Source organism: Kogia breviceps, chromosome 15 (assembly GCF_026419965.1).
Source record: "Kogia breviceps isolate mKogBre1 chromosome 15, mKogBre1 haplotype 1, whole genome shotgun sequence".
Classification (NCBI taxonomy): Eukaryota; Metazoa; Chordata; class Mammalia; order Artiodactyla; family Physeteridae; genus Kogia; species Kogia breviceps.
In genome coordinates, this window is record NC_081324.1 from 80,400,470 (window position 1) to 80,415,341 (window position 14,872).

A 14,872-nucleotide genomic window follows, 5' to 3' on the forward strand; every position below is an offset into this window, starting at 1 on the left:
TCAATGATTCCAAGGTTGGTGCAGAAGGCAGACTTGCGTCACAAATGACCAGGATCGAAACAGTGATGGTCTTGCTACGTGGTCACAATGATTAGAAACCCGAGAAAAGAGTTTCTACAAAGAAAGCACTGAGGGGCTTCCCTGGTGGCGCCGTGGTTGGGAGTCTGCCTGCTAGGGCCGGGGACGCGGGTTCGGGCCCTGGTCTGGGGGGAAATCCCACGTGCCGCGGAACGGCTGGGCCCGAGCGCCACAACTACTGAGCCTGCGCTCCGCAACGGGAGAGGCCTGCGCACCGCGATGAGGAGTGGCCCCCGCTTGCCACAACTAGAGGATGCCCTCACACAGAAACAAAGACCCAACACAGCCAAAATGAATAAATAAATGAATAAACTCCTACCCCCAACATCTTCAAAAGAAAAAGAAAAAGAAAGCATTGAGATAGTCTCCCTGCTGACTCCCAGGGCCCTGCCTGGGGTAAGCGGCCACCATCTACGGCCCAGCGGCACTATCTGTATTGACAGCGAGGATGACGGACCCACTCGGGTTTGCACAAGAGCCTCCCAGTTTTAACGCTGGAAGCCTTATGTCCCAGGGCACCGCTCAGCCCTGGCCGAGCTGGGACAGCCGGCTGGACCCTGCTGCTGTCGCCGGCCGCTGGCTTTCTCCCAGCAGCAAGCCCCACCTGCTCTGCTTCTCAGTGTCCAGCATCCTCTGTAGCTCTCGAACCCGACACTCGAACTGGGACTTCTCGTCCCCAAGCGCGCTCCTCCAGGCCTCCCACTGCCGCTCCTTCTCCAGCAGCTCGTCGTTCAGGGCCTCCAGGTCCACGACCTGCTCCTCCAGCATCGTGCAGGTGGTCTTCAGAGCCTCCACCGTCTGCAAATCGGTATCACTGAGTTGTGCTTTGTATCAGATGAGGCTTTCCCAGATGTCACTTTTGTCGGGTCAGTTTCAGAAAAGCGGGAGTTTCTAACTACGGTCTGAAAGACACCATCTTTTTCTCCTACAGGACGAGGGGACCAGACAAGAATGGATGAAGGGCCATTTCTGCCGCCATCTTATAGAAAGAACCAGGCGGAAGACCAGGGAAAAGAGACCACGCTTAACAATAAAGTGGCTCGGGAATTCCCCGGCGGTCCAGTGGTTAGGTCTCTGAGCTCTCGCTGCCGAGGGCCAGGGTTCAATCCCCGGTAGGGGAAATAAGATCTCAGAGGCCACGCGGTGCAGCCAAAAAAAAAAATTTTTTTTAAATAAATACATAAAAATAAAGTGGCTCACAGAGGCATTCTATTCTATCATTAACGGTTTTAAATCAAAATCAAGAACAACCACACACAGGACTTCCCTGGCAGTCCAGTGGTTAAGATTCTGCACTTCCACTGCAGGGGGCACGGGTTCCACAGGGATGGGGAACTAAGATCTTGCATGCTGTGCGGAGCGGCCAAAAAACAAACAAAAAAACCCCAAAAAACCAAGTACACACTTCTAAAAGCCATTTTTAAAACCCACAAGCCTTCAAAACACAGACATGATCATAAAAAAGAGCCCTTTTACTGGACAGGCTCAGTCTGAGAACCCTTGGGAGAGATGCAACTGGCACCTGCTCTAAAGTCTAAAGGGGTTCCAAGTTTCCTGGGCAAGTCTCTGACATTGTTTACAGCCCGTACTTGCTTCTGGCTGGTGAGCTGCATCTCCCTCTCCGTGATCTCGCGGCGGAGATGGTCTACTTCACTTCGCAGCTGTACGATCTCGTCACTGGCGCCAGAGGCCTCATCAAGTTGTTTGGACAAGTAGAAATTTTGGTTGTTGAGCTCGGCGTTGTCCTCCGTCAGCTGGTTGAGCTGCTCCTCCAGGTCTGTGATTACCTAAGAGGAAAGGAATCCGGTTATGCAGCAAGCAAGTTGATCTGAAATGAGAAATTGCTTCTAGAGCCATCAGCACGTGAGCCTACATGATAATGACAGTAACGTGCAGCTCACGTTTGCCCATCCAACCCCTGAGAGCCACACTCAATCTCCCACACCCGCCCCCTTCGCGCCCAAACACACATATGCTGTGGGAGAACAAGAAATGTCTCAGATTCTTTTCTGACTCAAGATTCATCGGGAAAATATGGTAAAAAAACAAATCAATCAAAAGTGCCTGCCATATGGAAGGGGCAACTTTAAATGAGATCAAGTTCATGGGCGATAATAGAATGTGGAAGATGCAAACTGAGGAAAGAGAAAGAGTAGAGAGACTGGTATCACAATCTGCTAATTAAGCTAAAACGCCCAGGACACCATCTACAGGACATTATCTTGGGAAACAGTCTTAGAAAGCAAAATAAAGCTCTTATCAGGGAAGACTGAGTGAAGGACACTAAGAGTGATTTTAATAATATTTTAGGTAATAAATTTAAGTTCACGCAACAAAAGAAAAAAAAAATTTAAGGGACTCTCAGAATAATCCTGAAAATATAATACTGTATGACAGCATCACTTTAAATGGTTCTTATTATGCAGCTGGCTATCAGAAAGTGGGAAGGCATGTAATATGAAATTGTCATTTTACTGAGAGATTTAATCTGGTTTTACTAAATCATTTCCCTGCTCAATGGCGGAATGATTTCAATTTCAGTGCATTTAGCTTTCCTGTTCTCTTTGCTGAGGTTTAGTACCAGCACTTGCAAAGAGCTTTTATATATAATACTTTAGAAGTTTAAGGGCAATTTTCTAATAATAGTTGGAATGAGGCGCACTGGTGGTAAATTAAATTTTACGTAACAAAAAGGAGTAAATTAAAAGGAAATGCCTCTGAGCCTACGGTTATTGTTTCCCATTTTCAAACCTAGAGTAGACTTAGTTTCTGAAATGTTGCCACTGTTTCCATGACTAACTCCCTATTTTAACCTACCTTGACTATCAATTAAAAAAAAAATCTTCCCAGGCACATAGAATTAAAGAACGTCAATTAAGTAGATTTGTTCAATGTGGCCACAGCTTTTCATTTTGTTAACTGTGCTGATGAGCTTTTAGTGCAGTAAGTGGTCGAGTAATTTGTATTTTAATATCAAAAGCCATGTTAGGGCTTCCCTGGTGGCGCAGTGGTTGAGAGTCCGCCTACCGATGCAGGGGACATGGGTTCATGCCCCGGTCCGGGAAGATCCCACATGCCGTGGAGCGGCTGGGCCCGTGAGCCATGGCCGCTGAGCCTGCGCGTCCGGAGCCTGTGCTCCGCAACGGGAGAGGCCACAACAGTGAGAGGCCCACATAGCGCAAAAAAAAAAAAAAAAAAAGAAAAGCCATGTTAATTCCTACTGTACTGGTTTGTGTAACATTATCAACTACAAGAGGGGGAATAAAGGTTATCTTGTCAGGTTCTTGACTAAACCTCCTTCTTTATCAGGGCTAAAAAAAAAAAAAAATAGGAAGAAAATTGCAAGTCCATCACTCCTAGCAGGCACTTCTGCCTCACAGGGAACCCTATATCACCCTTTGTGTGACGTGGTTAAATCTCCCGAAAGCAGAAACAATGAATAAACAATGCAGTAAACCCATTTCTTAAGATGGTTTTCCTCCTGGACTGCAAATGTCTCCACTGTGCTTCCTTCTACCTCTGCCCCCAAAGGAAAACAAGACTGATGAGGCAAACTGGCCTGGAAGCTGTGCTAGAAAATGGATTCTGGAAGCCCCAAATAAGCCACCTTGAACTTGGCTGGGTTGGTTTCTCCACGTGACATGGAGGTAAATACTATATTGACTACCTTCTCTGTTGCTCTGGTCTTAATGTTTGGCTTTTTCTTGCATGCTATTCTACTTTAACGCATCATGTGAAATACATGGGATAAAAATTAGTGACCAAGATGTTGAGGCATCAATGGTGCCCCATGGGGAGCAAACAGACTACAGAAAATCTACCCACATAAGAATATATATGCTGCCAAAACAATTTACTTGTCATTCAAAGACATATTTACGCCTTTGGGTACCTACTCCCTTTGACTCATGAAAAAAAATGCAATTTATAATAAGCCCATTTCTGCCACTTCTTCTCCTTCTCCCCAAATTAGATTATAAAGTGCTAAAGAAGAAACACTCGAAAAAAGTCAGGGAGGTGCCAAGATTACTACTCTCATTTTGATTGACATGGGCCCACTGGAGTAGGAAGAGTCCTTCCATTTCCTTGTCGTCATCCTGATTTCAAGGGGTCTCTGACTTCTGTTTACACTTTGTGATGATCGGCTCTGTATTTTGTCATCATCTCTATGTTGCCTGCTTGACAAGAGGAGGATTAGGTGCTTGCACGAGGCATCCGAGGCCTCGTGAAAGCATGTTAGCGCATTCGGACGTTTCGTATGTCCTTCCTGCCTAAAAGCCGTAACACGTTGAGCTTGTGGCTCTGTTGGAGTTGCCAGAGTGTTAGACACACACAGATTTTGGGCGGACCTGAGACACAGGCAGTAAATTAATGATCTCCGTGGTTAAAAAAAAAAAAAAAAGGATAATAATGAGCTATCTGTGATTTTGAACCAGGTTATAAGCAAAGAGAATTCTTAGGTCTCCTTTGTGGGTATATTCTCCCCACACCAAGGGCAAATGATCTGTTTCCTGTATTATGAGTTTCTTAAGCTTTCAGCCGCAAGGATAGAAGGCAGGAAAGATAAACTGCAAGGCTGATTCCATCTTAGTGGTTAAAAAAAAAAAAGATGAGGGAGGTAGCTTCATAATGCAAGGGCCAGCAGAGCTTTCTTCTCTGCTGTTTTTACAGATAGGAGATCTTGGTACAATTCTAACAGAAAACAGGGATACAAAAATATTATCTACTCTCAGTGTCCAAAAAAAATTTCTTTTAAAGATCTCTATTTGGGGTTATCTGTTGCTTTTTAAGCACACCTCGTGGTTCTGAGATACATATGTTACCTCTCACACCTGACTGGGCAGCCAGCAGAGGGAATGTTACCTGGTAAATATCCAAGAGCATGTTGGGGGTGAAGACAGCAGACAGACAATGAGTATCAGGCTGAAAAGACACAGGGCTGACATCCTATTTTAATGCCTCATTCCTTCTTGAAGGCAGCTATTTGCATATTATTTATTTTTAATCTTATAGCTGACAGATTGATTCATAATTAAAACCATGTCATATGCTGGCCCACCAACTCCTCTCCAAAACAGACTTAGGTAGGGTTTTAGGTGCCAGATTGAATCAAATCCTTTTTAAAAATCTCTTCAAGATATAGAAATGGCCTGAGCTCGAAAATCTTACTGCTCATGAGCTTTTTAAAAGCTGCTAACTGGGAGCTCCAATTGATTGAACTATTATAGGAGTTCCCACCAGTAACAAAGATGACATTTCCCAGCGGCAACAATCCTGGACGGCACCAACGAGAAAGGAACATCTATCGCGCTCTCCTAAAGTGTCTATAAAGCAGCCTTTGAACTCGCGAAAGTAAATCTGAGATCTACCATTGCTGCCAAGTGTTGTTCTAAAGTGGTGGTTTTCAAACTTTTTGAAGGAGCGGGACCGTTTTCTACACAAGATTCTGTGGTAAACCCAATATAACAAAATAATAGCAACCAACACTGATTAGTGCATTCTGTGGACCAGGCCCTGTACAAACACCAACGCACCATCTAATTCTTGCAGGAACCCCAGGTATTATTACCAAGTTACGGATTCTATGACTCAGTGTTTCCTAGGTTTTACTGTTTCTGAAATCTGAATGTATATTGCAACTAAGCAGCTGTCTCTCTTCCCTCACCCAGCCCCGCAAAGAGCAGTAATTAAATGAATTACGCATCTTACAATCGATGGTGCATTGGAATTGAGGACATACGATGCCATCCCATTTCATGGACAAAGAAATGGAGCCACAGGAGTGTAACATCACATAGGTTACCAGGAGACCAATTTAGAATCTGAACCAGTCTATCTGACTCCAGAGCGTGTGGTTTGGACCCCCAAGCTACCCAGCTGCACTAGCTGAAATGTGGGTGGGGATCACTTGCTTGGGTTCCCCCTCCCGCTGGGAGAGACCCCCAAAGGCTTCTCCACAGAATGCCAGGGGTAAGTAAAGGAAGGATTAGAAGTCACTGTGCCAGAAAAAGCAAATTTGAGGGATAAAGAGAGCACAAAAGTTACATAAGAAAGTAACCAAATGTGTTCTACATATTGGCATATTCTATTAAAACTACACTTGCAATTTTTAAAATGGGGGGGAGGGAGGATTACAAAGGCGCACAAGGAAACTCTTGAGGGTGACGATTATGTTTGTTATTTTGATTGTTTTGCTGATTTCACAAATATACACACATTTCAAAACTCATAAGTTATTGTACTCTGATTATCCCTTAAGCTGTAAAAAGAAAAAAAAAAAAAGATGTTTAAAAAAAAAAATAGACTAAAAAAGCAGAAAAGAAAACTCCAGATGAATGGAACAGGATTACTGACGTACACATTTAAAATGCATCCAAGTTTATTTTAGGAAAAAATAGTAATGTTAAAAAAAAAAAGTCACAGTCCTAAAATGATCTATATTTTATTCAGTGATCATTTATGAGCATGTATGTAATATAAGCAAATAACTCTTGTGTAAAATAAGAAACCAAGATAATAAGAAATCTAAAAAAGTAAGGCAAAAGAGTACAGGAACAGAATGCATCAATTCCTCAAGGAAGGGAAGAAGTCAAAAGATAATGCTAAGGCAGGCTCACCCCACATCCAGCCACTGGCAACAGGAAATAGACCTAAATTCCACCTGCCAGGTACCTACTAGAGTGAAACAGAGGCACGTCCCATGACCTAGCTATTCCACTCTTGGGTATATGCTCATCAGAAACAAGGCCTTATAGCCGTCAAAGGACCTGTACAAGAATGTTCCTAATAGCTTTATTCCTACCAGAAACAACCCGAACATCCATCAACAGGAGAATGGATAAAGAAACTTCAGTTCTATACACACACTGGAAACACGACACCGTAACTAAAATATAACAAAATCTTGACGGATGCAACGACATGGATGAACCTCAAGAGACAATTTAAGTCACAAAAAAAGCTAAACCCAAAAGACCACATCTTCTATGATTCCATTTGTATGAAGTTCAAGAACAGGCAAAACTATGGTGTGGTATCAGAGGTCAGAATACTGGTTACCCTTAGGGCAAAGGATGCTGCTGGGAAGCGGACAGGAGGGAACCTTCTGGGAGCTGAAAAGTTATGTATCTTGATCTTTGTTGTGGTTACACAAGTTGTCTATACACATACAAATCCATCGAGCTGTGTGCTTAATATTAGTTGCACTTCCTGTACTTTGTTGTGTGCATTTTATACCTAAATGAAGCGGGGGACAAGACGGGGGGAGCATATACCAGGACTTGATGTCCCATTTATAGTAGGGAAGGAGGATAGAAGGAGTTCATTACAAGAAAAGAAAATATGCCTATAGGAGGTGGAGGGGTGTTTCTGGAAATTTACAGATGCAAACGATACAAATGGAGACAAGGTGACTGAGAACTGACCAAGGAGGTAACAGAGCAATGAAAGGACCAAAGAAAGGAGGTAGAACCATGAAAAAGGACAACATCCCTCCCTCTGAAAGGGGCCTATTTGAGTCCCTCTCTCTGATCAAAAATAGACTCTGAGTTTCCACTGACCCTACCCTATTACATAACCTATGAATGATGCTTATCTGCTCCTGGAATTGACTTCTCTCAATAGAAATAACGACTCCCTAGAGTCCTAGATTCTGAATTTGCATGTTAGGAAGCCAGATTTTGCCTGTTAGGAAGTTAACACTTCTAGATTCCCCAGGAGAAGAACTTGTTGGTCTTGCCTCTCTGTAGAGGCAGTAGGGTGGAGAAGCCTGACATGTCTAACTGCCCCTTACCATCTGGGGCCAGTCTCAGACAGAACCTTCTAGATTGGAGAAGGAAGGGGAGCTCCAATGGGACTTTTGTTGCAGCTACTGAGATCTATCAGTGGTTCTGCAGTGAGAATTATTTTGACCATTCCAACAAGCCTTCCCCAAACACGAAGAATGGTTTAATTTTTTTTTAAAGTGGCAGGAACACAAGACACTGAAGTTATCTGAGGCTCAGAAACTTCCAAATCAGTTTGACCGCATTAACTGCTTCAAGCTGAAAGTTTGTATCAAAAATCAGTCACTGATATTAGAATGAGATGTCCCCCTTTCCTTCTCAGTTTTAGTTTTATGTTATTTTCATTATCTTTGGTTAATACTCACAGTACAGCTGTTACGAAGGGCATCAAATTTGCGCTGGATTTCATCTCTATGTGCCTAAAAGGTAAGAAGTTGATTATAAATTTTTCATAGGGTGGAATACAATTCTACATGCTACGGGTCAAATAAAGAAAATCTCAATTTGTCTAAAAAAGCCAAGAATGCTGTTGCAGCTGCCCCAGCACCTTTTTTTCAAAGAATTAATCAAGTCATACCCAACAGGAGAAGCAAAGTTACAGGAATACACAATGCCTATGAATAACAATTAACTAGTTAGACCACACATCACACCCTGTACCAATATATATTTAACATTCAGATTAAAACTAGGGACTAGTGGAAGAAAGGAAAAAAACATAGGATGAAGTTTTACTCTCCTTTATTTGTCTTCCTCCCCACTCTTAATCTTTTCCTCTTCCATCCAATTGGCTGCCCACCTCTGCCCCACCCCCACCCCCAAGCCTTCTCCCAAAAAAGACACAAACACACATATACAGGACAATAGCCAGGACAAAGTAGGGACTTTTTAAAAAATTAAATCCAAAGCTGCTGAGATTCAGAAACCCTGTGTAGACCCTGAAGTAAATATAAAGATTTTCACCAAGGCAGAGGCACTCTAAACCAGTAGCATTCATTCAGCTGACAAGGATATTTTGAGTACATACTACATGGCAGACACTATGGCAAGATACAGCATATCTGGCCTCACCTTCATTCTGGTGCGGACAGGTAGAAAATAAACAAGGGCAGGATTACAAACAGTGACAAGTGTTATGAAGGAAACGAACGGGGCCTAGGGAAAAAGAATAAGCAGGGGGAGAAGAAGAACTCACTTAGATGGGGCAGTCAAGGAGGGCTTCTCTGAAGAGGTGACATTTAAACTGAAATCTGCAGGATGATGAGGAGCCAGCTATGCAAAGAACAGAAAAGAGCAGAGGGAACAGCATCTGCAAAAACCCTGAGGCAAGAAAGGGTTTGGTGCATTTGGGGAACAAAAATGGACCTGAGTGGCTAGAGCAGTTTTTTACACTTCAAGCTGTGACTCAAGAGCAAAGATGTCAAGTCAACTTTTTTTGGTTTGTTTTATCCAATGAAATGGAATAAACAGGATAGATTAGAAAACATCAGAATGTACCTTGGAGAGTAAAGGTAAGCACCATTGTTGGAAACTTGTTTCAGATACCATAAGTCATCAAGTTTAGGTTGCTATCAATTGTAAGATTTACCACAATTTTATGTAACATTAAGAAAAAGAAGTACTGCCAATGAAACTATGACATGTTTATGTCCTTATGACTACAGAATGATATACAGGCTATAAGATTCATCCTGATTATCCACCTTAAAACTCATTGAAACTCAGTATATAGGCTCCCTTGTATGAGACTGCAAGGTAAAACGTATTCTTCTGTGGATTGTGGCCAAAGAGCAAAAGAGGGAAAATGTGGCCCAAGCTGATGGTAGAGAGGCAGGCCCAGACCAAGAATCTTGAAGGCCAAGAAAAGAGTTTGGATTTCATTCAAAATGCCATTAATTGGGGCTTCCCTGGTGGCGCAGTGGTTGAGAATCCGCCTGCCGATGCAGGAGACACGGGTTCGTGCCCCAGTCCGGGAAGATCCCACATGCCGCGGAGCGGCTGGGCCCGTGAGCCATGGCCGCTGCGCCTGCGAGTCCGGAGCCTGTGCTCCGCAACGAGAGAGGCCACAACAGTGAGAGGCCCGCGTACCGCAAAAAAAAAAAAAAAAAAAAGCCACTAATTGGAGGCCAACAGAGGTTTTAAAATGTGGAGTGACATGGTCTGGTTGTCGTTTTGTGGATGCTGCAGGAAGAACAGATCAAAACAGGACAAATGTAGAAGGAAGTTCAAAAACCACTGAGGAGGTTGCTGCTGTCATTAAAAGAAGAGAGGGTGGTGGCTTGGAGCTGGACGTGACAAAAGATGCAGAGAAGTGGATGGAGGTGAGATCTCTTTTGGAAGCACAGGTAATAAGACTTGCTGATGGACATGGGGGCCAAGGGTTCCTTAACGGACTTTTGATTTGGAAGACAAGGTAGATTATGGTACCATCTGCTTAGCTATGAAAGCCCAAAGAAGAATTCAGTTTGAGGCAGAGGAAAAAGTGGTCCTTTGCTTTAAAAAACAATAAAAAATATTCATCTCTATCAGAGATTAATAAGTAATAAATGCTGAAGAGGGTGTGGAAAAAAAGGAACCCTCCTACACTGTTGGTGGGAATGTAAATTGATGCAGCCACTATGGAAAAAAGTATGGGGGGGTCCTTAACAAAATAAAAACAGAGCTACCATATGATCTAGCAATCCCACTCCTGGGCATATATCCAGAGAAAACTCTTAATTCAAAAAGATACATGCACCCCAATGTTCATAGCAGCACTATTTACAATAGCCAAAACATGGAAACAGCCTAAATGTCCATCAACAGATGAACGGATAAAGAAGATGTGGTAGGGCTTCCCTGGTGGCGCAGTGTTTGAGAATCCGCCTGCCGATGCAGGGGACACGGGTTCGTGCCCCGGTCCGGGAAGATCCCACATGCCGCAGAGTGGCTGGGCCCGTGAGCCATGGCCGCTGAGCCTGCGCGTCCGGAGCCTGCGCTCCGCAATGGGAGAGGCCACAACAGTGAGAGGCCCGCGTACCACAAAAAAAAAAAAAAAAAAAAAAAAAAAAGAAGATGTGGTATATACACAATGGAATACTAGTCAGCCATAAAAAAAGAATGATATAATAATGCCTTTTGCAGCCACATGGATGGACCTAGAGATTATCATACTAAGTGAAGTAAGTCAGACAGGGAAAGACAAATATCATATGATATCACTTATATGTGGAATCTAAAATATGAGACAAATGAACTTATTTAGAAAACAGAAACAGACTCACAGACATAGAAAACAAACTTATGGTTACCAAAGGGGAAAGGGCAGGGATAAATTAGGAGTTTTGGATTAGCAGATACAAACTACTACATACAAAACAGATAAACAACAAGGTCCTACTGTATAGCACAGGGGACTATATTCAATATCTTCTAATAAACCAAAATGGAAAAGAATATTTTAAAAAATGTAGCTGAATCACTTTGCTGAACACCAGAAACACAATACTGTAAATCAACTACACTTCAATTTTTTTTAAAAAAAGAAAAAGATCTATAAGAGAAGTAAGTCAAAAAATTCAGCACCTAGCCTGTCAATGCAGGGGACAAGGGTTCGAGCCCTGGTCCGGGAAGATCCCACATGCCGCGGAGCAGCTAAGCCCTTGTTCCACAACTACTGAGCCTGCGCTCTAGAACCCACAAGCCACAACTACTGAGCCCGAGTGCCACAACTACTGAGCCCAAGTGCCACAACTGCTGAAGCTGCATGCCTAGAGCCTGTGCTCTGCAACGAGAAGCCACTGCAGTGAGAAGCCTGTGCACCACAACGAGGAGAAGCCCCCACTCGCCGCAACTAGAAAAAGTCCACGTGCAGCAACGAAGACCCAACGCAGCCAAAAATAAATACATACATACATAAATAAATTTTTTAAAAAATTCAGCACCTAATTTAGCTGTGACGTATTCTCTAAAAATGTCTATTTTGCCATAGATTTATATTTTAGGTTTATAACAGATTAGCCACTGCAGAAAAAAAGATTAGTGAACTTGAAGACATAGCAACAGAAACTATCCAAAATGAAATGCACAAAGAAAAAAAAAAGACTTAAAAAATGAACAGGGCTTCCCTGGTGGCGCAGTGGTTGAGAATCCGCCTGCCGATGCAGGGGACACGGGTTCGTGCCCTGGTCCGGGAAGATCCCACATGCCGCGGAGCAACTAAGCCCGTGAGCCATGGCCGCCAGGCCTGCGCGTCCGGAGCCTGTGCTCCGCAACGGGAGAGGCCACAACAGTGAGAGGCCCGCATACCGCAAAAAAAAAAAAAAAAAAAAAAAAGAACAGAGCATCAATGAGCTGTGAGACAACTGCAAGGAGCCTGATATACATGTAATCAAAGTCCCTGAAGGAGTGCAGGAGTGAGACAGAAAAAAACATTTGAAGAAATAATGGCCACAAATTTTCCAAAGTCACTGAAAAAATAATTCCATAGATGCAAAAAGTTAAATGAGCCCTAAGCACAGGAAACATGAAGGAAATTAAGCTAAATCACATCATAATCAAACTGCTTAAAACCAGTAATAAAGAGAAAAAGCTTAAAACCATCCAGAGAAAAAAGACAAGTTACTTGTCTTTTCTCTCAAAGAGAAAGATTTCTCCCAGTGAGGTTGGAGGGGTTTTGGAGGGGGGTAAGCTAGAAGACAGTGGAGCAACATCTTTAAAGCACTGAAAGGAAAACAAAAACAAAAATCTGTCAACCTAGAATTCTATACCCAGCAACAGTATCTCTCAAAAATGAAGGTGAAATTAAGACCTTTCCAGACACACAAAAGCTGAAAGAATTTGCCACCCACACACCTGTACTATAAGAAATGTTAAAGGAAGTCTTTCAGGCAGAAGATGACAACCAGAGATTTAAAACTACACAAAAGAATGAAGAGGACTGGAAAAATGGTAAAACAAAACAAAAATCAGTAATTGCAGACAGAATTACAGATTCATAAATTAAGAGTTATCACTTAGAATCAACCCAAATAATTAGCCCCTATTTTCAGGAACTAATTTAATAGATTATGATTTTTTCCCCAAAACTCTGTTTTTTGCCTAATAATGATATGAGAGATTTATTAATTTAATGGGCAAGAATACTATTTATCTGGGCTTCCCTGGTGGCACAGTGGTTGAGAATCTGCCTGCTAATGCAGGGGACACGGGTTCGAGCCCTGGTCTGGGAGGATCCCACCTGCCACGGAGCAACTAGGCCCGTGAGCCACAACTACTGAGTCTGCAAGTCTGGAGCCTGTGCTCCGCAACAAGAGAGGCCGCGATAGTGAGAGGCCCGCGCACCGAGATGAAGAGAGGCCCCCGCTTGTCACAACTAGAGAAAGCCCTCGCACAGAAACGAAGACCCAACACAGCATAAATAAATAAATAAATAGATAGATAAATAAATAAATAAATTCCTACCCCCAACATCTTCTTTAAAAAAAAGAATACTATTTATCCAAATTAGGATCGTGGCTATTTGTACCACTGATGAATCTCATCTGTGAATATCCTAGAGGAAGAATCCTTAGGTTAGTAAACTCTAGAGCAGGAATGAACAACTTTTTTCTTGTAAGGATCAGATAGTAAATTTTTTTTGGCTTTGAAGGCCACTCAGTCTCTGTCACAACTACTCAACTCTGCCCTCACAGCACAAAACCACCCACAGGCAATATGTACACAAATGGGTGTGATTGTGTGTCAGTAAAACTTTATTTACAGGAAGCAGACTAAATTTGGCCCACTGGCTATAGCTTGCCAACCTCCACTCTAAATGACTATTTGTTGTGAAATTACTCAGACAGAGACAGGAAGCTGAAGGTGGAGTTAACTTCTTCAAAGCCTAAGCAATGATTATAAAAAAGCTTTCTGGCCTTAACTGAGGGATAGAAGACCTGTTCCACTTTGTGACTAATAGCAGTTTCCAAATAACACCGCACCAGTAGAAATTTGCCTAACCGCCCCACAGTAGCCTGAAATTTCAATCACTAATATTTCTATTATAATTTACCATCACAAGGCCTTTGGATCACTCTGACACATCAAATGACACTCCTCTTTGAGGGTATAATGTAAGGAACGACCATCATTATGGCTTTTCATTTATCATTGACTGAAATATAAACACAAAATGTAGCTGTGACTGTTGTGACTGCTGGAAGTACTGTAACAATCATTGAACTGATCTGAGCTTTAAAATGGCAAGAAACATGTTTTATGTTCCTTTGAAATAACTTGTAAAACAAATGCACAAAAAGCAAAAGGTCACATTATATATAAAGGTAATAAAATATGTAAGACAAGCTTTGGATTCTCTCAATGAAATATGTGAGTGTTAATTAGGTGTTAGAAGCTACAGGGAATAAATATTTACCCTCTTAAAAATTATTGAGGACCCCAAAGGGCTTTTGTTTATGTGAGTTATATCTATCTCTATTAACCACATTAGAAGTTAAAGCAGATTTTTTCAAATATTTATTTATTATTTCTTTTAAAATAAAAGTATTGCTGGGCTTCCCTGGTGGTGCAGTGGTTGAGAGTCTGCCTGCCGATGCAGCGGACACGGGTTTGTGCCCCAGTCCGGGAAGATCCCACGTGCCGCGGAGCGGCTGGGCCCGTGAGCCATGGCCCCTGAGCCTGCGCGTCCAGAGCCTGTGCTCGGCAACGGGAGAGGCCGCAACAGTGAGAAGCCCGCGTACCGCAAAAAAAAAAAAAAAAAAAAAGTATTGCTTTTGCACCATCGGTGCAAATGTTAACACAATGAAAAACACCACATGACAGCTTAGTATTATTATGAAAATAAACTGAACTTGGGGACCCCCCACAGAGCCACAGACCCCACCCCCGCAACTTGAGAACCACTGACCTAGGGGTTGGGTGGCAAGAGGCAGAATGGACAGGCTGCATCCTGGAAACCAGAGAGGCACTCACTCTGGGGAGTACTTATGCTTCTTTAATTTTAAGGAAAGTTACAAGAGGAATGAAGAAAA

At 42.8% G+C, this 14,872-nt stretch overlaps 1 protein-coding gene across 6 annotated transcripts in view; it reads right to left on the minus strand.

Annotated features, from left to right (window-relative positions):
- The window catches only part of CIT (citron rho-interacting serine/threonine kinase), a 173,501-nt gene that overhangs the window by 35,713 nt on the left and 122,916 nt on the right, over positions 1-14,872 (minus strand). For all 6 annotated transcript variants that reach the window (XM_059040791.2, XM_059040788.2, XM_067014720.1 and 3 more), the window contains 3 exons: positions 8,228-8,281; positions 1,668-1,865; positions 683-876 (listed from right to left, as the gene is read on the minus strand). In XM_059040791.2, the coding sequence (XP_058896774.1) occupies positions 683-876; positions 1,668-1,865; positions 8,228-8,281 (446 nt within the window). The remainder of the gene's footprint in view (positions 1-682; positions 877-1,667; positions 1,866-8,227; positions 8,282-14,872) is intronic.